The sequence below is a fragment of the Apteryx mantelli genome, chromosome 15 (assembly GCF_036417845.1).
Source record: "Apteryx mantelli isolate bAptMan1 chromosome 15, bAptMan1.hap1, whole genome shotgun sequence".
In the NCBI taxonomy this organism is placed as follows: Eukaryota; Metazoa; Chordata; class Aves; order Apterygiformes; family Apterygidae; genus Apteryx; species Apteryx mantelli.
Genome location: NC_089992.1, coordinates 8,335,250 through 8,356,848, shown reverse-complemented (window position 1 = coordinate 8,356,848; position 21,599 = coordinate 8,335,250). Strand labels below are relative to the sequence as shown.

General features: G+C 40.1%; 1 protein-coding gene across 7 annotated transcripts in view; it reads right to left on the bottom strand.

Moving 5' to 3' along the window:
* Nucleotides 1-21,599, bottom strand: part of AKAP13 (A-kinase anchoring protein 13) — a 236,478-nt gene that overhangs the window by 35,840 nt on the left and 179,039 nt on the right. For 5 of the 7 annotated variants that reach the window (XM_067305659.1, XM_067305657.1, XM_067305660.1 and 2 more), the window contains 6 exons: nt 19,958-20,328; nt 16,877-16,930; nt 13,358-13,420; nt 10,751-10,934; nt 9,346-9,454; nt 791-833 (listed from right to left, as the gene is read on the bottom strand). In XM_067305659.1, the coding sequence (XP_067161760.1) occupies nt 791-833; nt 9,346-9,454; nt 10,751-10,934; nt 13,358-13,420; nt 16,877-16,930; nt 19,958-20,328 (824 nt within the window). The remainder of the gene's footprint in view (nt 1-790; nt 834-9,345; nt 9,455-10,750; nt 10,935-13,357; nt 13,421-16,876; nt 16,931-19,957; nt 20,329-21,599) is intronic. The other 2 variants (XM_067305662.1, XM_067305664.1) reach the window with 2 other exon arrangements.

Genomic DNA, 21,599 nt, shown 5'->3' with positions numbered 1-21,599 from the left:
AAACTGCTGTCAACATTTTCCTATTTAGATAGCTAACCTAGCACAATTGCACATACACCATCAGTCTCAGCATTTAATCATTAGGGGCCATTATATTTCATACTTGGAGCAGAACGAAAGGGACAGACATGCATACATCTTTTAAGAGAGATGTCTTTACACAGAGAGATGAAATCAGGGAGGGGAAAACAGCACTGAACACAAATCAAGAGCATCCTAGCCAAGAACCAAAGCTGAAACTCTCAGCAGTGGCACAAGAAAATAAGGCAGATGCCAGACACCCAGCGCCTTTGGTGCCACAAATGTTGTCCCTCTTCCACATGCAGGCAAGAGCTTTTAAAGCCACCACCCGTCACAAAGATTATCTTCTTGCTACAGCTTGCAAGGATGAAAAGTAACATACAAAAACATGATCATTTTTGCCCTCATTATAAGAATATAGACAGAATTAACCAAAGGGAGTAACAACTACTTCTTACACTATAAAGTATATCTCCTGGTAAACTAACAGTTCAATAATAGATAATCTGAAATTTTATTATCCGTGAATAAGCACAAAGCCTTAAGAATTATTCACTGTTAGAGATAAAGCCCTGAATAGACAATCTTTCATATTCTATAATATAAAACGTTCTTTAGCTTTTAGACATATGGGGCAGATATTCACAAGTCTTGACACTTGCAAATGCAACTGAAGGCCACTGGAGCCAGGAAAGCTTTTGGTCCTCAAAATTTGGGCACATTGTGGGAGTTCCAACAGGAAAGACAGGGTATCACCAGCATACTGTACCTGTGAACTGAGGAGCTGCTGGGGCCGCTGAACTGTCGTGTAGCTGGAAAAGATGGAGGGAAGGGAGGTGAAATGTTAGCTCGCAATCTTAGCTCCCTGGTTTTAAAAACATAGCTTGTATACTTGGACAGTTAAAGAAGAAGGAAAATGTTTATCAGAAGTGAGTGTTTAGAATAGATATCGTGTGCTCAGGATAAAGACTGTTTCCCATATCCTTAGGTGATTTCAAATTAGACACTGAGGTGAAAGACTGCTTAGTATTTTTATCATTCATCAGCTGCTAAGCAGAAGATGTGAATCTGTTATCTTTGCTAGTAAACCAGGGTATATGATTCAGAACTGCCAATTTAACGACAATAAGTATAAATGAGAGTCATTCTGCCACAATACTTTTATTTATACACCAATAGAAAGAATCTATTGTACAACACATCCGGGTTTCATGTATAAAACATTTTTGCTTGACAAAATTATAGTTCATTTTCCCATCAAAATCCTGAAGCACTTTATAAAGAGCAAGAGAAACAAGGGGAGCCTTATTCCATTTTCCACAAAACATTACAGACTTAGAGCTTAGTCACACAAAACTGCTTGAGGAAAGTCTGACTTTCTACATGCAGCTGAAGCCCTGCCAGTGACACAATTTCTCTTTACACGACAAGAAACCTGCTTGCGTAATGCATTTGGAGCAGAGTAGGTAGCTGATACCATTTCCCAGAACCATCAAAGAACACTGAAAAATCGAGAAGAAATGATCCAGAGGAGAGAAGATTCTCTCTGGAGTAAGCGGGTTTGTCAGGACTCCAAAAAACCCTCACTGCAAGCATTATTTGCAATCATATCTGAAGCACAAGAAGCAGCGCGACCGATCGTTTTCTTAGGCTTCTGCATATGTACTGCAAGAAAAACAGTACTTTGGCTTCAAGTTCTGTTAAAATGCTAAAGCTAAGGGCGAATGCAAAAAGCCACTTGACATCAGAGGAAAAGGCAGTCTTGTGTCCAAAAGTAGTAAGTGCATTAAGAAAAACTCTATACAATATTATGCCTTATTATTCTAAAATACGCATTTTCCTACATGCTGTTTCAAGTCCCAGCATAGCCTGAGACAGAAATATCAATTCTTCATATTGAAAGAACTAAAGTACTGGCATACCTCATTCTCTAATCCCTGTTCAGAGATCGCTATTAATGTGCTCCTTGCTAAATCTTTCATCTAATTAATAACAGCTTGTATCCCAAATACATCAGTTAGCAATACTGTAACATATATTGAATGAAATCTTTTCAATTTTATGTTTATGCTGTTTTTTTTTTAATATATTGTTTACCACCTAAGTACATACAAAGGCCACACAAGTAAGTTAGAGACTCCCAACTTCTGCCCCTGGTTAACACTCCAGTGATTCCAGTTCACGTATCAGCTCTAGCTTGCTTTAACTTGGGTTAAGCCTCCTTAGTCTTTCCTTTTTTTAATAGATTACTCCATTCAGCTGGATTTAAGCATTTCACAAATCTTTTTGGTTCTTTGCAGTTAACAACGTGAGAAAAACAAAAAAACACAGAATCAAGAGCCATAATAATGTGTTGCTTGTGACTGTTTTTCAGCACCTTGAGAAAGTACATTGCATAGGGACTTTGATTATGTGCTATTTATCTTTTACCGTGATAGTGCTTTATTGCAGAAATGGGGGGCTCTTGACACTGATAGGCAAAACAGATACAGACATTAATCAAGGTGAAAGCCGGTTTGTGGTTTTGAATTTTAGGTTACAATATAGCATCATATGGCCAACATGCTGCTACAAGCTACAAAACCCATAAAGATGGGCATAGAAAAGAAGGTATTTTCTCACCTTCTGGATTTTTTGGGGTGGGAGGGGGCAAGGAAGGCTTATATCCTTAATTTCTATGTTTCATTACCAGGATCAAAACTGAAATATGAAAACCGATCCACGGCCAGATTTCACAGCCCACAAAAAAAGTTAATTCTGCAGGAAATCCAGGCCTGCTATGTATGTCCAATGAATCTGGGTTAGCAGCCAAATTTTGGTGTACTTATTTGAACATCATTTGAGTATTACCCCCCAAAATTATTTCATATGGTAGCTGGACTTGAAATAATTCATCAAGGTTCTTTACGAAAAAAGCAGCAGCAGAACTAGCAGATTGCAAACAAAAAAACAGCTTGCAGCTCCCTAATTCTGGCTGTAATTAAACTTTTGGGTGCCAAGAAATCCAGAGGCTTGATGATCACCATCTACCATTTTCTAAAATGCACAGCCTGGCTTGTCAGGCCATCTGAAATCTGCATCCTAAATACCCGCTGACATAAACAAACTGCAACTAATTCTCCATACTCTAGAGAAGAAGCTGGGGCATGGAGACGTCGAGGAAAGATAATTCAAATACAAGCCAAATCTCAAGGCAAATACATCCACCCTCTTATGAGAAATGAACTGAAGACATGGGAAAAAAAATAAGGTCTGGGATTACTACACAAAAAATACCCATTGTCAAAGCATCTTGTGAATAGCTGTGGCTAAACCAACCTTATATAAAGTCACCACAGTACCCTCAAATATGAGGGCATAAAACACATGTAAAGGAGGCAACATTTTTGTTTGAGACAATATCAGACATCACTAAATGCTCATCAGTAAGAGCAGCACTGTTGAGGAAAAGAAGATAAATACTGCCTAACAGAAACACCTGAAAAAGTTGTTACACCCTGAACTGACTATTAGGATTTGCCAAGTGGTGGGATGGTTACAGGATAAAACAAAGGAGCTTAAATATCGAAATAGGTCACATGACACCCCAAAAGAGCAGAAGACTTTCTTGCAGCAAGGAGCAAATGCACAATCAAGAAAGAGGGTGGAAAGGAGAAGTATTTAGATACCTACAACAGGTATGCAGAGTGGATGGTGTGGAGTTTTTTTTCAGGTAGGGAAGCTACCAAAACCTGTAGGACTGGAAAGGAACATCCCTCAAGCCAATATGGGCACCAGGATAGGGATAGGTTTCCTTGCAAATCTTTTATTTGAACCAATAGAGCCATTCTGAATTTTTGCTATAGATAAAAGAGAGTCATCTTTTCTGGTTTATTTCAACATTCTAATAAAATATAGTTAAGAAATAGGAAGCACTGTCAATATCTTTTATGTGTCTGTTTAAAAAAAAAAGGAGGGTAAATGATTTTAATTCAAGCTTCTGCTCTATTTGGCTTTCTGCTAGCAATGGACTTTGCAGCAGGAAAAAAAGCCACCATATAACACTTTCCTGCATGACAAAATTATTCTGATTATATCGTCCAGACCTAGATATTGAACACCTTGGAGATTTAAGGTGCTTGGCTCCAGTGTATGGTTTTTGCTCAACAGGGTAACTGTGAAGTTGTAATCAAGATTCTCAGCCCTTAATATCAGGGCTTCTCTCTTCTCTTCCTGCTCTCACCAAGCAACGTAATCTTGCACATGGAGGACAAGGATCTCTGTCTTCTCTTAACTCCATGTACCGCAATAATCTCAAGACAATTATTTTGCTTATAAAAAAAGGTAATGACAATATCACCAATTACAACAGCAGATGATAGCACTCACCAAATGGATAAAGACCAAAACTAACCAGATGAGACACTGGGTGCTGATGTACAAAATTTTTTGGATTATAATCCTTTTATTCTGCCCTTAGTTAGCATTCACATACAGGACTAAGATAATGCTGTTAGACATCATGCAACAGAGCAGTTAGTTTAATGTTTGCAAGGTAAAACTGCAAGGTTTAAAGCAGAAACACAGATTTCCCCTTGCTTTCATCCATACTGGCTGCAATGCACAGAAAATTATTACTTACTATCCAACTCCTCCTCCTCATCACTGGAAGAAGAGCCAATAGAAAAGAGAGTTTTAGACTTAGGAATGAGCGGAGAGATGCTGAAGGAGAAGGAGATTCGTCTGGATGGTCGAGTCCGTCCCGGGGCTGAGAAGTGGGTTAACAGCAGACATTAGAGCATGCTTGAAAATGCATTTAATTATAGAAAGGAGAGGAAAGCAGCCAAAGCAAGCTAAAACCAAGCAAAGGAAATGTCTGCAAAGCAGCCGGCTTCAGAAAAGGCACAAGCAACAAAGAATGAAGAACGTGCAGATTTCAGAGGATGATGGTTTCATTGCATGCGTAACTCAAGGTTCAAGGCCTTCCTTATCTTTGCTGGCATCTTCCTATAGAAACTCTTAATGAAGACTTCCATGTGAACAGTTATTTTCCAAAACCAATATGTTAGTGGATCTCTGGTCAAATGACATCTGTTTCACTGAAATACCTGCCAGGGCATCAAACTACAGCAACTCAAGATATTTGTTTAATGGTGCTTTTCTCAGTTAAATGATACTCTGAAGCTGTTGGGTACAGCTAGGATACCTTTCCTGAAACGTTGACTTTATTTACCTGGAGAGGTTCTTGCCACTTCCACCCCTAAAAACACCCCATTTTGCTCATGTTAGGCCCTTCAAAGCTTCCAACTTTAAAACTAAGTGACCTAAACTTCCTTTCTTTTCTTCCCCCCACAAAAACAGAAAAAATAAGCATCTCTTCTACTGCTGCCTTCTGAAACTCACAGTCCCATTTTAAAGAAACTGCCTCAATATGGAAAGAGCCCCTTTGCAACCTGTTCAGTCCTTGCCTGGAAGGAATCTGCCAAACAGAGTGCTAAACTCAGAAATCAGTTTGTGACATAAAATCTCCCATTAGCAACAGAATAATGAAAACAAGTTCAATTATATTTTCTCGAATATGTTACTGCTCTGCCTTCTGCTTATTTCAATATGTGAAATCGTATTTATCTGCTAGTACTATGCATCTTTCCAGAAATCCCCGCTATTTGCTCATGGCTTCTCCTGAAAACTTTGCACACTAAAAGGGGTTTACTTTAATTGCTTTTTAAAAGTAATTTATTTTTAAGAAAAGTGCTTACATAGCAGCAGCCTTGCAACAATTCTTTAAAAGCACAGTTTTCTCTGAAAAGAGATGTAGAAATCTACCAGCCACTCTACTTTTAAATGAAATTGCTACATAGCTGAATATTAATAAAATAAATATACATTAATTGAGTGCTATTCTTCATATTTTCTTAGAACATGTCTGATTCTCTAGCAGATGTGTTTAAATTTTTATTATACTATAAAAGTCTACAGCACATATATGATATGGGCAAGCCAAATAGCCTATTATGGAGATCCCTGAGGAATATACTTCCCAAACCTTCTCTTCATTTGACCCGAGATGGCAACCTCCAGCCTGTAACCCAACGCATGTCCTTTTGGCCCCATACAAAGAGAAGCTTTTGTATTGCTGATGTCTTACCACAAAGCTGAATTCAGAATACAAAAATATTAGCTGAGGAATATTCATGCAAAACATGCAATGCAAAATAAACTCTCCTGAGATTTTCCTTCAGCCATTAGTCATAAACGTCAACTTCTCAAGGGTTTGACTAAAATTGCGTTCACACTTTTCCAACTTCATCACCTAATGCAGAACAATCCTAGAGATGGACCCAGTGGAAGGCATTCAAATTGAAGAATTCTTAGTAAGATTCAGACACCCGTTTGGTTTAGACTGTCTTTTAGCCAGAGTTCTTCTACTGTCCCAGGACATGACTCAAAAAAAACCTTTTTCCTTCTTCTGTAGTCTAGCATCTATTTAGACTAAAAGTCAAGATGAACAATAATACTTTACTGTAAATAGAACAACGTCCTCCAGCACAGTTCAATTCAACTTCCATTTCAGTGGTTTTATTTATAGCAGTTCCTGGCTTTGTAACAATGCTCCACACTGGAAATTTGCTATTCCAGAGCTGAAAGCAATCTTCCGAATGCTCCAGCCAACAGCTCTTGTGACCTCCTTCTATGAAATGCTAAACGATTAGCAGTTGTGAATGGCCACAGCTACTTTTGGAGACATCAAATGAAGCGTGGGTTAGAAACTTGCTCTTGGAAGCTGCTCCCATCTCAGTACATATGACAATATATGGGAAAGATAGGAGAAAGCTGTCCATATATTTGCTCAACTGGATTTAATTTTTGAAGCTTTTGTGCAAAACATATTGTTTCCTTTTCATTCAGATGTATTTGCAGGGGTCAGGGATTTTTTTTGTTTGTTTAACACCTACCATAAAATTATGCAAGTGGAATGAAGAAACACGGACAATTAAAGTTTTCCCCAAATTTATCCCCAATACATCAAGAATTTATTCTTGCATGACTCTTAAGTGTTCTGCTGCAATAACATGAACATCAAAGCTAAGTGATACAAGAGAGTTTATATTATGTAATCCCAGATCTTCTGAAAAAGGCACTAATCTGCTTTGCATATATTAATGGTCACATCTCCAACAGGTAACACCATTTCTGTTTCAAAGTGATGAAGGAAGAATGAAGTGATTTACTGAAGTTTCCAAAGTAAGGAAAGTGTCAGAGTTGGGAAGAGAATCCATGACCTAAATTTCCAAGGTGAGTAATGCTTTTGGATGCTTTCTTCAAACATCTGATGCATTTCCTCAAATGCATCAGTTTTTCAGAAACCACCTTCCTACAAAAGCGAGACCCGGCAGAGGTGTCACAAATTAGCTATTGAGAAAGGAAAGTACACAAAAGCATTAGTCATTTTTAACATCGGTGTCCATAGCTAATAGACATCCATCTCAAATCAAACACGAACCTTGCTAGTTCCTCCACAGCCCCCCTAGATATCTTAATACTTTCTCTTTTTTCCTTCTCTCACAAAGAGACCATCACAGCTAAAAGACACTAAAGACAAGGATGGGATAATAAAAATTGTCTACCATCAGCTCAGGCCTTGATGGCATTTTTAATGTGGGTCATGAGAAAGGAAAATTGTGAAAAAGTTGCAATTTATCTGGTTCCAAGATGGTGGCACAACCCTCCATTGCTGTAACCCCCCTCTGTGAGCCTGAAGGAAAGTCTCAAGCAAGAGGGAGGAAAGTATCAGCCTGCCAGGCTCTCTTAACCACGGAGAGAGTCTGTTTTCTGGGAGTTAGCTGAGTTATTTATAGTGTTTGGTTAGCAACTGGAAGCAATGCCAATAAATTGGTTGCTTAAAAAAAATAATGAAGGCCTTCAGCACAAGGAGGAAAGAGGGTGCGCCATCATACAGAGCAAAAGCTGGTCTTTTCACGGGATAAGTTTGCCAGTGTTTTGGTTACTGTTGCTGAGGGACACATTCGTTAGGCCACATGCTTATTAATCATGGGAGAACGAGGGCAAAAAATTTAAAAGTGTCTCCTACAAAGCCCAATCTCTGGGAGCTTCCTCCAGCAAGCTTCCTAAATTACTAAAACGCCTTTCTTTAAAGTACCTTTCCCTTTTAAGCTTTGCAGAACTTCTGATTTTTTCAATACAGCTCCATTTGCATCTGATGCTTCCATTAAAGTTAACGTTTTTGGCATTAATTTCAGAAGCACAATACCAGATTGAATCTGCATGACAAAACTCACTGAAAACATAAAACCATCGAATAAACCCTTTGCCCATCTGCTAACTCCACTGAGATGCTTGGACTACTGACCACAAAAAAACAAAACAAAACAAAACAAAAGTTGGTGTTTTCATTTGTGGGGACAAGGAATAGCGCTAATCACAGCATACAGACAGCCATGAGCCCAAGACCATGTGGTGCCGCCCAGCACCCATAATCGCATGCAACAGCCCAAAGATGCGTATTACGTAACTGCAAGAAAGCAGCATGTTAATAAAGAGGAAAAGATCAGAGACCGTCACTGACTGATGAGACGTGACCTAAAAAGTAAATCCCTTTTCTGGCTGATAATTAAGAAAATGAAAACATGTGTAACACGGCCTTTTCTAAGCACATCCAGCTGCAGCTTTCTGAATGATTCTTTCAGTTGATTCATTCAGAATGATTCTTTCAATTCAGTGAAGCTGCAAAATTAAATGCTTGTTGTTGCTTCAATTAAACTAAACTAAATTGAAAAATTTCATCTAATCATCTTCTGCTATTTTCTTCAGGAATGTGATTTAATAAATTACGCCCATCTGCCCCAAAACATTTATTTCAAAATAAAGAAAGAGCAACAAGCTCCCTCAATGAGACCAAGGCGTGCATTCCCAAGTTTCTATATCTCAACTTTCAAAAATCCAGAAGTAGGAAAATTAGAATTCAAGTGGAATTTACCTCAATATTAAAGGAAGAAATTCTGAAAGGATGTGAAATTCAAATATGGTTTTTCTACAACAGACTCAATAAATCATAGTTTTGATACCAGTCTAACTGAGAAGAGAAAAAAAACAACAGAACTAACAACACCAGGGGTATGCTGAGAAGAAGGAAATAAGGATCTAAAGTGAATAAGGTCTGCCTTTCTACCCACAACTCCATGCAAGAGTGAAGCATCTATATTTTACATAATACAGGAAAGAAAGAGCAGGTACTAGTAATTCTGCCTCGGGAAGGTAGCAAGAGATGCTTAATAATACAGTATATGGAATGGATATGGATAATGGAAAATCACGTTTACTCACTGTCCAGCACTGGTTTACTAATTGCCATTAGACACATAGATTTGGTCAGTGGAGAAGAAACAGCAGAAGCACAGAAATGAAATTCTTGCGGCTGTGATCTTTGATGCATCTGCAGAACAGAGAATAACCACACTGAGCAAATGTGTCAAGCACAACAGCTTCATACCCATTACGGACGACAGTTCAGGCCTCGTGCTGACCGAAATTCACACTGAAAGTCAAACAGCAGAAAATGTAAACAATCAAGAGCATTTTTCCCAGTATAAGGTAATAGGTGAGAAAGGCAGAGACCACAAAAAATAGAAGCAGAGTTGTACAGGTGAAATGCAACATTTTGTTTTGTCTTTTAAGTGAAAGACAACTAATTATGGGACAGCTAGAGATGGGCACTGACTGTTTCCTTCTTGCAGGCTATCATAAAACGTGTGTTATTAATTGCCTGATGGCCCCTGAAATCACTGCTGTGATGCCATCTTCTCACTACACCTAGACAAGAGGTTCAACATGGTAAAAATTCGGATGCTCAACAGTGTGCTCCCCAAAACGCCATTCCTCAAAGTATGAGATGATGCAAGTGTCATGACATACCAGCTCTTACTGGTCAGATCTTGTACAACCCGTTTACTGCCTTGATGGATGGCTGCGACTCTGCTAGGTAAATAGAATAGCTGGCTAACGATTCTGGTATGTACCCAGAAAACGCTACTGCCGGACCATCAAGCTCAGAAATCCAGGGTATTTCAAACATTTAACACTACAATTGCTTCTTTAATAAAAAAAGAAACAAACAACAACAACAGAGATTCTAAGAATATTTAGGCCCATCTGTCCTGAATACCTGTCATAAATTTCTGCTCCAAAGAGATCACACTAAATTTGCTTAATACACCATTAATCTTTTGCTTGACTACTGCTTATAACAACACGCCTTTTGGCTTTAGTTACGCCTGTGAAAGCAAAATTATCTTTATTTTCTCCTCCCATATGAAAATAAACCTGAAAACTTTAACAGATAACTTACTGCTCGGTACTTCTATGTATTTCAGATTTGCAAAAGGCTGCATAAGCATTAGTTGCTGAAGCCTTATAACACCTTTATTGACAGTATCACTATATCCATGCTAGAAAGTTAAGTAACTTTTCAATGATTTTCAGCAATCAGTGGAAGAAAACTGGGAAGTTACTTATACTCCCCCCTAAGATTTAGCCCATCAATCATGTTGCCCCAAATAACCAAGTAGCAAATTTGAACAAAGTGGAAAACCTCTGTGTTAAAGAAGAAGACTTAAATAATATTACATATGCTGGGTGGCAGCACTCACAGTCAGTCACTTGGGAAAAAAAAACTTTCTTGACTTTGACTTAAGAGTTTTCTAAAATCCTAGTAATAGCTGGACAGCTTTACCTGGTGATCATAGTCTCTGATTTCCCCCTGCTCCAGTTCTTCAGTGAGTGAGACCAGGGACCCGCATTCATCATTGGCCAGCGGACTTCGTCGGAGGTCCTTGCTGCTCAGAGAAGAAGCCTCCAAGCTTGCCGAGGGCTTCTTGTTCTCATCAGGGTCTCCAGCAAGACCTTCTAGGCTGTAACTGAAGAAAAACCAAGGAGGTTAGGTCCCAACTAATTCTCATGGCATGCTGTCTTTCATCACACAGGGCCTTCAACTGTACAACAGAATGCAATCACTAACTGAACCATACAGGGAAACACTTATGTTATTCCTCAGTACCTTCCTTCTCAATGACCAAGTGCAGGTGGCAGTGGAGGGATTTATCTTTACATTTTCTTCAGAACAAATAGCAGCACCTTTGTGTCTCTACTGAGACACAACGGTTGCTTGGGAATGACGATTTAAACTCCTGGGTCAACGGACTTTTTCCTATTTTTTCCCCTGCTTGAGTGGTGCAGAGGAAAATCTAGAATCACTCTTAAAGATTTTGATATTTCTACATATTCTTTTTTGTTAGCTTTACTAGGTTCCCCTTGGAATAAAGCCACCCAAATTGAACTACCTGCATAGCCCAGTGCTGCCTGTACTTGAAAACTACAGCTCCCAGCAGCCATGAAATCAGCCCTGTGCTGAATGCAATATTCTTCTTTGCAGACACATCCTCTGAGTCTGTTTAGCACTTGTCACTGCACAAGGCTTTAGCACTGATAATGACCTTCTTTCTGCCAAAGCTGTTCCCCCCCCCTTTTTTTCCTAATTCAATAAACATTGTCTCGATCAGCCAAACAGTCCTAGTATCATTTGCTTATGAAGCTAGGTCTGTCCAGTGGAGCCAGTTAAGATCACTCAAAACTAAGCAAAATATAAACTTTTGCTTGCAGAACTGGTAGATATGAAAGGTTTGGCCAACCTTCGTAGAGACAGCTGCTGTTGACAGACAAGTGATCTCTACAGAAAATAATGCTAATACACTCTAAAACAATGTTTCACATGTGATTATTTCCACCTGACCTTCCTTCACCCTGACCTTCTGCTTCTGACCCTCATCGTTGTGGCCATGCATCGATAAACCCATTGCAAGTCCAGTTTGGGGTTAAGGTGCAAGCTTTACAGATTCACCTCCAGGTACATTAGCACACCTATGTCAATAAGGTTTGATCTTATGCGCACAAAGTCCGGCTAGTTTGAAGCATGGCCTACCCTGAATGAATGGACAAGTGTATCTCAGCTTCAGACTAATCATGACATATGAGTAGCCAAATAGCTAACATTCAAACAAATTAAAGGGAAGAAACACTCTAAATTGTAGAGACTGTTTACACAACCAGAGGTGCTTTAAATTCAGGTAGACTTGCATAGTAGTCGCTAATGTTCTACATTTCATTAGAAGTATTAAGTGGCTGATAAATATATATCTTCAAAGCAAAAACTGCAATAAATCTTGAGTAAGAAGATTTAGCTTATCATAAACGCTTTTTCATGTTAGTTAATGAGAAAGAGGACTGGTTGGGGCACTTACAGTTTAATCTGTTTTAGGAAGATTTTGACTTAACAATGTGTATCAGTAGCAGGAATTATACAGATTAATCTAAAACACCTGCGTAGTGAAATCAGTCCCGTTCCTACTGATTATCTAGGACAGAGGAACATTTTTTTCTTCCATCCCAAGATAATAACCATGATATTACAAGAAAAAATCAGGCAGCTTGTTGTGACACAAATAACTCGGCTCAAAACTGCAAATAATATTATGTAGCCCATCAAATAGACATCAGTTGGTAGTACTGGTCTATAATTGCTAGTTAGGGCATATAGACCAAATTGTTATTAATTCTGTAAATTCAAGTGCAGAGTGCCTTCTTTCTAAATATCTAGTCTTCAGAAAAAGAGTTGAAAAGCTCTGCCCACAACCAGCAAGAACTGCCAGAGGAAAACAGAAGCTATAAAATCTGGGAGACAGGCCTGCAATTATGTTAATGCACATTATCAGGTGAAGATCTGACCTGTAAGCATTAATCTCAATGCTGGGACCTTTTACAAACGATGCGTATTTTAAATGTCTGGGAAATTTTCATCTGTGGCTATCAGATTGGTTTTTCACAGAAGGTTTTACATGATTAGCCTCTTTGAAGAAGAAACTAGAGCTTTCAATTTACAAAGAGCAAGTCTGTATGAACTTAAATTCTTTATAAGATCTGTCCAGAACAAAGCAGCGCTGAATCACATTAACTCTCACTTTGATTATTTTGCTGTCACAATTATCGTTCTGATTATCGCTGCTGCAAAATGCACCTTAAAACCATCAAGGAAAACAGCAGCTCAAACCCAACAGTGCAGCTTCTTTAACACTCAAGGCCAATGAAAAGCAGCCACCACCTTCACCTCCACCCATCTTTAGAAGACCCATTACCAAGCCTAATCGCCGAAAAAGCAGACGAAGCAAACACACACGTGCATGTTTCAGCCAGAGCAGTGGAGAAAAAGACTATACACGAAAAGCCGACAATACAGTTTTGGCAGTGCTCCTTTGCTGCTGCTGCTGCACATTTATTTATACCATACCTTCTACAATTAAAGTCAGGACCCATGGTAATGAACTGTACACCAGAGGGACACCAGCTCAAACTAGGAACATCAAAAAAGGCAAAGAAAGGAAAAGGGCTGTGATTATTGGATTGTTACAGAACAGGGGAATGTTAAAAGACTCTCACTCATGCATATCTTTAGATAAAAAACACTCACACAAAACAATGAAATAGCTAATATGTATTTCTGGCTGACAGAACACAAAAGACCCCCCCCCCCCCCAAAAAAAATGATGGAGGTCCTCAGTTACCTCCAAACGGGTAGTAGGACAGCTCATGCTTCCCTCAGACCAATCCCATCAGTGGGTACACAACATACTGGAGAAACCGCTCCTCGTGAGGAGAGATGTTTTGGGGGAAAATAGGACCAAACACACCAAAGCCAATTTTGCATTAGGAATCACATAGCCGTTATGTTAGTAATAATTAGTATTTTCATGGCATCTCTCATCCAAAATCAGAAAAAGAATCCCTTACAAACATTTAAACATGTAAGTCCCCTCCGTACGAGTATTAATAACCTCAAAAAAATCTTGGGAAAAACAAGAAAGGAGAGTGGTATTCTTAATGTTGCACAGAAAATCAGTGAAAGAGGCTGGGGGGGGGGGGGGAAACAGGCTTGTCTCACTATTAACTCGTGATTAATTCAAATCAGAGTCCTTGAAATAGTATTTTGACTAGAAAAACTTTCAGTATACCCCCAAAGCATCCCAAGTTGCATCATGAAAGACATAAGAGATGTAAATACAGCATGCAAATATTTTTGTTGTCATTTTAAATACTGCTTTTTGTTATTTTTCCTCCATGCAATTATGGCCCAACTGCAGGTTCTACAGGGTATAAAGGACCCCTAAATACTTCAAAAGCTGTCCAGGAAACATATATTGTCTGAAGGGAATTTTGAATCAGCACAGATTGGCCCAAGCAGTACTGCCCAAGTCCTTCTCACAGCCTCTGGCACGTGATCCATGCAAGGAGAGGACATGGCCAGAGTGCACTTTGCTCCAGGCCAGAAGCCTATGAAAAAGGGCCGCACAAGTCTCCGTATCCTTGTGCCAGGATTTGTGAGTGCCAGAAAGTTCAGACAGCACAAAGGAAGGTTTAAAGCCACTGACTGCGTCCGTCTTTTGCCACTGCCTTGTATCATTTCCGCAACAGTGCAACACAGGAAAAATTCAGGAAGGGTTTGAGGATGGGAGTTCAAAAAATTGCTGCCCATTTTGTCAAGGATGTTAACTGGGTGAGGACGCATCTAAAGTACCTGTACTTTGCACACCAAAGCTCTAGGTACTCTTCACCAACAGCTCTCAGCACATTGCCATGAACATGCTTTATGAAGGCACACCTTCCCATAATATGCAAACACTTCAAGGGCCTACTAAACCATGGTGGTAGAGGGAAGTATTACTGAGGGAAGGGGATTAAATACTTTCTTGAGGTCGTAAAAGAACCAAGTCTTCACGGCCACGATAAACCTATCTGCATTATACATCTCCTCAGTCTACACTCCCAGCAGTGTGTTCAGCCCCTGGGGGGTAAGGAAATCCCCCGAGCAGAAAGTAGGTGAAGACTGTGAAAGGATCACAGGGAGGGATCACACATACTTGCCCAGGCTTACGCTCCCTGGTCATCTGCTTATGGCCACTAGAATGGTGGGCTAGATGGATCTTTGGTCTCAGCCACTGGAGCTGTTCTTACACTAATTTCCTTTCACTGATTTGTTTGCAAGAGTCAGTAATTCTTGTCTTTTCTTATGAATGGAAGGAGAGAGAATTTTCCTTGTTAAAGAAATGACATAACATTTACCCTAGATAGCGCATTTAAAAAGATGCATCTATTCCTGACTCTTGCCACTTTACAGTGACCATCTAAAATGCTAAAACGGCAAAGGAAGGAAGGCAGAAGAGAGGAGGGAGGGAGAGATGGAGGGAGAAAGTGGGCAAACATGCAGGAGGAAGCCTGGGAGTGGTGGAAGATCTCAGAGAGGGATAAAGACCTCTTGGCAAGAGCTATGAAAAACAGACTTATAGAATCATAATCCTGCTGGTGAGCCACCCACAATCTATTGGCAACACCATAAAAACTGAGCAGAGATCATTGTAGAGCAAGCAAAAACCCTCTACAGAAAACGACTTTGGGGGCCGTGGTGGGGAGAGCTATTATATAAAACAGCCTTGTGTGAGAACATAAATCGCTGGAATTAGTTTCAGGCTGTCACTCTGCAACTAGTGTTAGAGAGGATGATATCAAAACGGCTGGGAGGGCAGAAAAGAGGAAGAGAGAATGCTTATGAAAAAATTATAAATTTTCAGAAATTATTAAGTATTTCACGTTGCCTATTTGAGACATACTTTCTCAATGGTATGTGTAAGTTCAGTGTCTCAGGCTTAACTCAAGGCTCCTCTGTAGGAACTGTGTGAGTATTAACATAAAAATAGTAAAAAGATGCTCATTTGCATGAGTTGAGAAGAGAAGCACTGAGCTTCTTCCTACAGAGCAGACAGTGATGCAAATAAAGTGGCTTCACAGAAGTCAAAAAACATGTTCTTTCTTGTGTCTTTCCTCTTTTTTCTTTTTTTAAGAGCCCTCTCCTGAACTTCATTTATGCTGATGCATGGTAAGGTCACGGTAGCATTTTTTCCGTATGTGAAGATATGGAAGTTTGTTTACACATGCATCTAGGTAACCTAGAGCAACACTTCAGGTAACCCCATCCATTTCAAGGTAAAAGAAATCCTTTGATAACCTGCCATGGGAGGACAGGTAACAGGCTATGGGAGATCAGCAGAGGTTCAACCACTGAAGGAGAGAGGTTAAACTTAAATAGATGAAAGTGGACAACTGACATGGCTGCTAAGTCAAAAATTAGTATCCTCCTTCATATGTTAATAGATAGCTCAAAGGTTACACGTGTGAAAATATGTATCTACATGAAGGATGAGGAACTGAAAGTTTGCCATATGGAAGAAAAAAAAAAACATATGGAAGCAAAAATACTTATTTTCTATTCTTTTAGGAAGATGGTTTTAAAAAACAGCAAAAGAGCAAAATTAGAGCCATCACCAGCTGTAGATCTGCAGAGTATTCTCTAACTTTGAGATCGTTTCTCATGTATTCCCTCAGGCGCCCATCCTACAAGGATTGGCACTGGTCTCTGATGTGCTTTAAATAAAAGTTAAGCATAAGCTTGTAGGTAAACAATGATTTTAATACAACTTCAAATCTTACACGTGGAAAAGCCCAATAAAATGATGTTCAAAATTTCTCAAAGTTACCAGCACACCGTCCTGGAGGAAATGGCTTTAGCATGTGCTCTACAAGTCATAAAAATTGGCCCATGTCAGACTAAAGAGGGAAAGCAGCCAAGCTGGATGTGCAACTCAGTAAAACAAATGCTTCGACAGGTAGTGACTAGCCTCACATTAGCTACCATGATGGTATGGAGTTAGTAGACATTCAAACGCAAAATGGTTAGTCAAGTTAGTTGGCTTTGTACCTTCTCCTATGAATGGGAGGCTTCTTTATACCATCCCCCAGAACTCGCATTGAACTGAAAATGAATCATGGACAGTGGTCAGCAAATCGAATGGAATAAAACGAACAAATGGCAGCTGCAGAATTATTATCCCCAACACAAATAACAGAGGGAATGGAAATACCGAAGAAAATACAAAATGAAGCATTAAAGCAAGAAATGAATCTCTCTCTTATACAGACTTTTTTTTTTTTTTTTTAAACAGAAAAAAGGTTGAACAGGTACTGACAGTGTTGCAGCTTAGCTGCTGCCAAACCCAAGTCAGTTTTAAGTTTAGATTAGGACACTATTTGACAGAAGCTGTTACCAACCGTGATTAACAATGGCTTCAGTTTTGCAGTGCTTAGTCCATCAGTGAAAAATGCAGTCATTTCTTTCCTCAGACATGAGCATTAACAACACTGCATTGTTGTTAAAAGAGAGATACTTAATATCCCCTATGAAAGCTAAGAATTAGTGAAGGATGAACATCCCTTTTGTGGAAGCCTTGTTAGTCATCTTTATGTCTTTAATAGCAAAATGTAGACACGAGGACTATCCATGAAATGCATTTGAGGAGAGAGATGAAAAAGGAGGAGAACTGGGCATATTTTCACATTTTATTTAAGACAGCTAGATTTTTAAAATATTTTCTGTGAACAAAATTTTACGCTCCCTCTTACCAACAGAAAACCCATAACACTAGAAAAGATCAAATCATAAAAAAGATGGCTTTTTGGGTGGACTCCTCGGGTCCTATACCAGCAGCTCTGTTGAAACTTGACTCAGCTGCCTCCATGGGCAGTGGAAAGACTTTTTTTGGGGATTGGACAGAGGCTGGAGCAGGCTGCGAGTTCTCCACTCAGATGGGAGGCACATTTTGTTTGGCTCATTTAGCGGCTTGCCACTGTCGTAAAAGGCAGTCCCATTCCCCTCCATATCCTGGCCGTGCCATCCTGTCCCTGTCCTAGGACTGGGTCTGGTGGCAACTCCACCTTTTTTGGTTAAGCTGGTTCTCTGTTAATTTAGCAAGTTGAACTGCTCGCCGAAGGGCCAGAGGAATGCCGGGGGGCAGGTCCAGCCCGTAAGCAGTACGGACCTTAGATAAGGCTTGCACTTCATGTAACTTCACTTAAAAGGTTTTCACAAGTCAAACTACAGTAAAGGCTTTTCCCCTTTAATTGGAAAAGTAGACACGAATGAAACAAATGCACAACCAAACACCCCAAATTTAACTGGTCTGTATGAAAGTCACTGGTATGGGCTTCATTCCCTACGTATTTGTTCTTGCTCACTAAACAACACAATCATCAACCTCACAACAGCCGTGTATGAGAAGAATAGAGAAGAAAGAAAAAAAAAATCCAAATTTCTTCGTATCAAAAGCATAAAAACAAACAGGAACAAAACAGCAGCAATGACCCACCCAGCTTTTCTTTACTAAGTAACCTACATGACAGCTAGCCTTATGAAGTGGCAGCTGTATCTGAAAACATGTGAGAATAATTACTGTTCCTTTACTCAAATTATCTTACATTTACAATAGATGTGTTTTCCCATATCATAAATAGCCTCCAAACTCTGATGCATAAGAATCTAACTCCATCTGTTAAGTATTAGCAGTAATTGCTAGCTATGCAGTTTATTACTCTCAGAAATCCTTACATAACAGGTCCTACACTTAAAAAATAAATCTTTCTAAATGACTTTATGGGCTTATGGACTCATTGTATCATAAACCAGCTTATATACCTGATGTTGACTCTGCTGTAGCTTTACAAGATAGGTATTACTTTATTCATTTAAATATCACCTGGGGACCTGGAATGAAGTCCAAAGAAGGTGGCAGTCATAATAATAATAAAAATAAATAAAAAGCCACCTTTCACCCTGTGTTACCTGCAGGGTCTTCAATGCTTTTCAGCATTGGCTTTAAAATCTGAAGGATTTATAATCTTCCTTTAGCAAGACACACAGCTTCTAATGCGTTAAGGAAAGCGATGTGCCTCCATTTCAAAAGGGAGACGCCTGCCTCTCACTGGATCATCCTAACTGCCCAGTAACTAGTTACCAGGAACCCGTAGTCCGTGGCTGGGTTGAATGGCATCACCCAAAGTTCAGTTTAGCTTAAAAACAGAACTGTGACCCAGCAAGGCTGCAGCTCTCAGTGCTCCCCAAGAGTGATGCTGTGCTGCGGGCCTCAACGCGCAGCCTCCACCAGCAGGGACCTCTCCCAGAGCCAAGGGAGGCCACGTCATCCGGACCCTCCAAAAGCAGCTGGTCACGCCTGCTCTACAAGCCAAACACATTAAAAACAACGACCAAACCTCCGCTGCCTTCAGACCGCGAAGGGTTTGACCCCAGCTGCCTCCAACAAAACGTCTGTATCTATATCTATCTATCTATCTATCTCATGGCCACTCAAAGGCTGAACTGCACCTGTATGCGCGGGGCATGGCAGCGGTTGGAGAACCCAGTGCACAGGCTTCTGCGGGCTTGCTCAGGTTATTTTTTTGCTGTATATCTTCTTTTATTTCTTTTTTTTTTCCCCCCAATTGAGATAGAGGGAACCCTGGAAACGTGTTTTAGGTGGTACTGTCTACGAGAGACTGAGGTGAAACCAGCTTGTTGAAAATTTATCAAGAGTCAGATGGGAACTATTCACCTCACCACTACCCCAAATTAGGAGCCTCCACGTCTCTGTTTATTTTGTGGTCAATGAAATTTAACACTCCAATAATTCCTTTAACAAAACCCTTCATATAGAAAGGGGTGGTGATAATTCAAATGGAAGATCTCTTGCAAGGCATTTCCATTCACTTTAATAAGCTTTGAGTCATTCTTTCTGTTCTCTGGAAAGCTGAAGTGTACTGTAGGTATTAAGTACTTTCATCCTGAAATTTTATTTAAAAAAATGTATGTTAGGAGTTTTTTTTCACTCCATTGAGTGAAAAAAGAGAGAGAGAGACATCCTCACTTTTCTTTTTTTATCATGCCAAGTCCAAAACTTACATGAATATGCATGAGCGGGTGCAAAGTAAACCAAAGCAGTTCTTCACTCACCTCCTCTGATTTATTTCTGCTTCATTGGTGGCATTCTTCCCTGGCCCCCAACTATGCCGACGGAAAGGTGACAGCGGTCGCATGGAGTTTCTTAAGACGGAGGAATGTGTAGGCACATCTGTTATACTATCCAACTCTTCTTCTGTCTCTCCGGAGCCAGCGGGTTCACCCTCTCTTCCCTCGGCAGCCACCATGTTAATGCAGCTTCCATCCAAACTGCACCTGTCCTTGGGCCCGATGAAGTTCAGCGTTGGCGGGAAGGGGAGGGAAGTGTCGCTGCCCAGGGACGAGTTTCTTTCCAAGGACATGGTGTCATCGGCAGAGGAACTGGAGCTGGTGACATCACACACCGACTGCTCCTCTTCAGGCTGCTGCGACAAAAGTAGAAGCAAAAAAATTTAAAAAATAAAGCTAGATAAATACATTTAACATTTTAAATAAATACAAATATATTTAACATGAGCTGTGAGATTTCTTAGCTGATAGCATGAGGCAAATTAATCATCACAGAAGGGAGACTTTTTGTCCTGGTTTCAAAGGAGGCTGAAGTACTCCCTGCTGCTATTGTCTCTTCCACCTCTGTAAGTCACCTACAGCACAGTCCTGGGCTCCCCACCGGGCTCCTCTGATGTGCCTTTATCTTCACTTTATAGCATTTCATGCTACCCGGGGAACCCCGCTTCCAACAAACTGCTTCTCCAGCCATTTCTAGCTGAACCTGTTATCAGTCAAGGGGGTGTAAATTCACCAAAGATTTACCAGGCGTTAACGATGGAGAGCAATTAAGGGCGAACGGGGTCACTGGGACATCTGATGACAAACTCAAACCTCCTTTGCGTGACCTGAGCTAGGTCTGTAGCTTGTAGCCCTGAGACCTCAAAGGCAACATACTGTTCCACTGCACCGTTCAGCACAAAAGGAACAGTTATTCAGTAGTATAAAAGAGACACAAAAATAAAGGCTTAAATCCCCATCCCCAACCACTTTCCATTAAGCAAAAAGTTAATGTCAGGGTTTGCAGCATTTTTCAGATCCAACTATAATTGAAAAATACTGTTCCACAGGATCAGCCGCATTGTATTACAGGTCTTGATTCATCCTGCAATTTTTGGTTTAGTTTGCTCCAAAAGCAGTAAGTGGAACCCAAACTGGTTCTCCTTGGCAAAAGGCCACATGCTGACAATACAGCCTAAAAACAGCCTATGATTATTCTGTGTTCCCCGTGGCTAGTATAAAAAACACAAGCATGTTCATGACATCACCTTCAGTCTGAAATGGTGTTTGCCCCGAGGGACTGACGTGGGAAGTTTCAATTTATTCTCCTGCAGAGCCCTGCACTGTATCATTTAAAATAATAATAACGCAGAGCGATCTGTCAGATCATATATAATAGACTATTCACCAAAGCCACAGCAGCTAATTGTCTTCAAATAGCTGGCTCCCTGGTTCTCAGCAGAAGCTGAGCATTCACGGAGCTGCAGTCTGTCAGCTCGCATTTGGCAGAAGGCAATAGAATACAAAATTCAATTCTCAGAACGGAGATGGGCATTAAGAAACGCAAGGGATGGGATGAAGGGGAGTGCTATGGCCACATGCCAGTCCTCACCTCAAATTCCTCCAGTCCGACTTCTTTCCCGCCCAG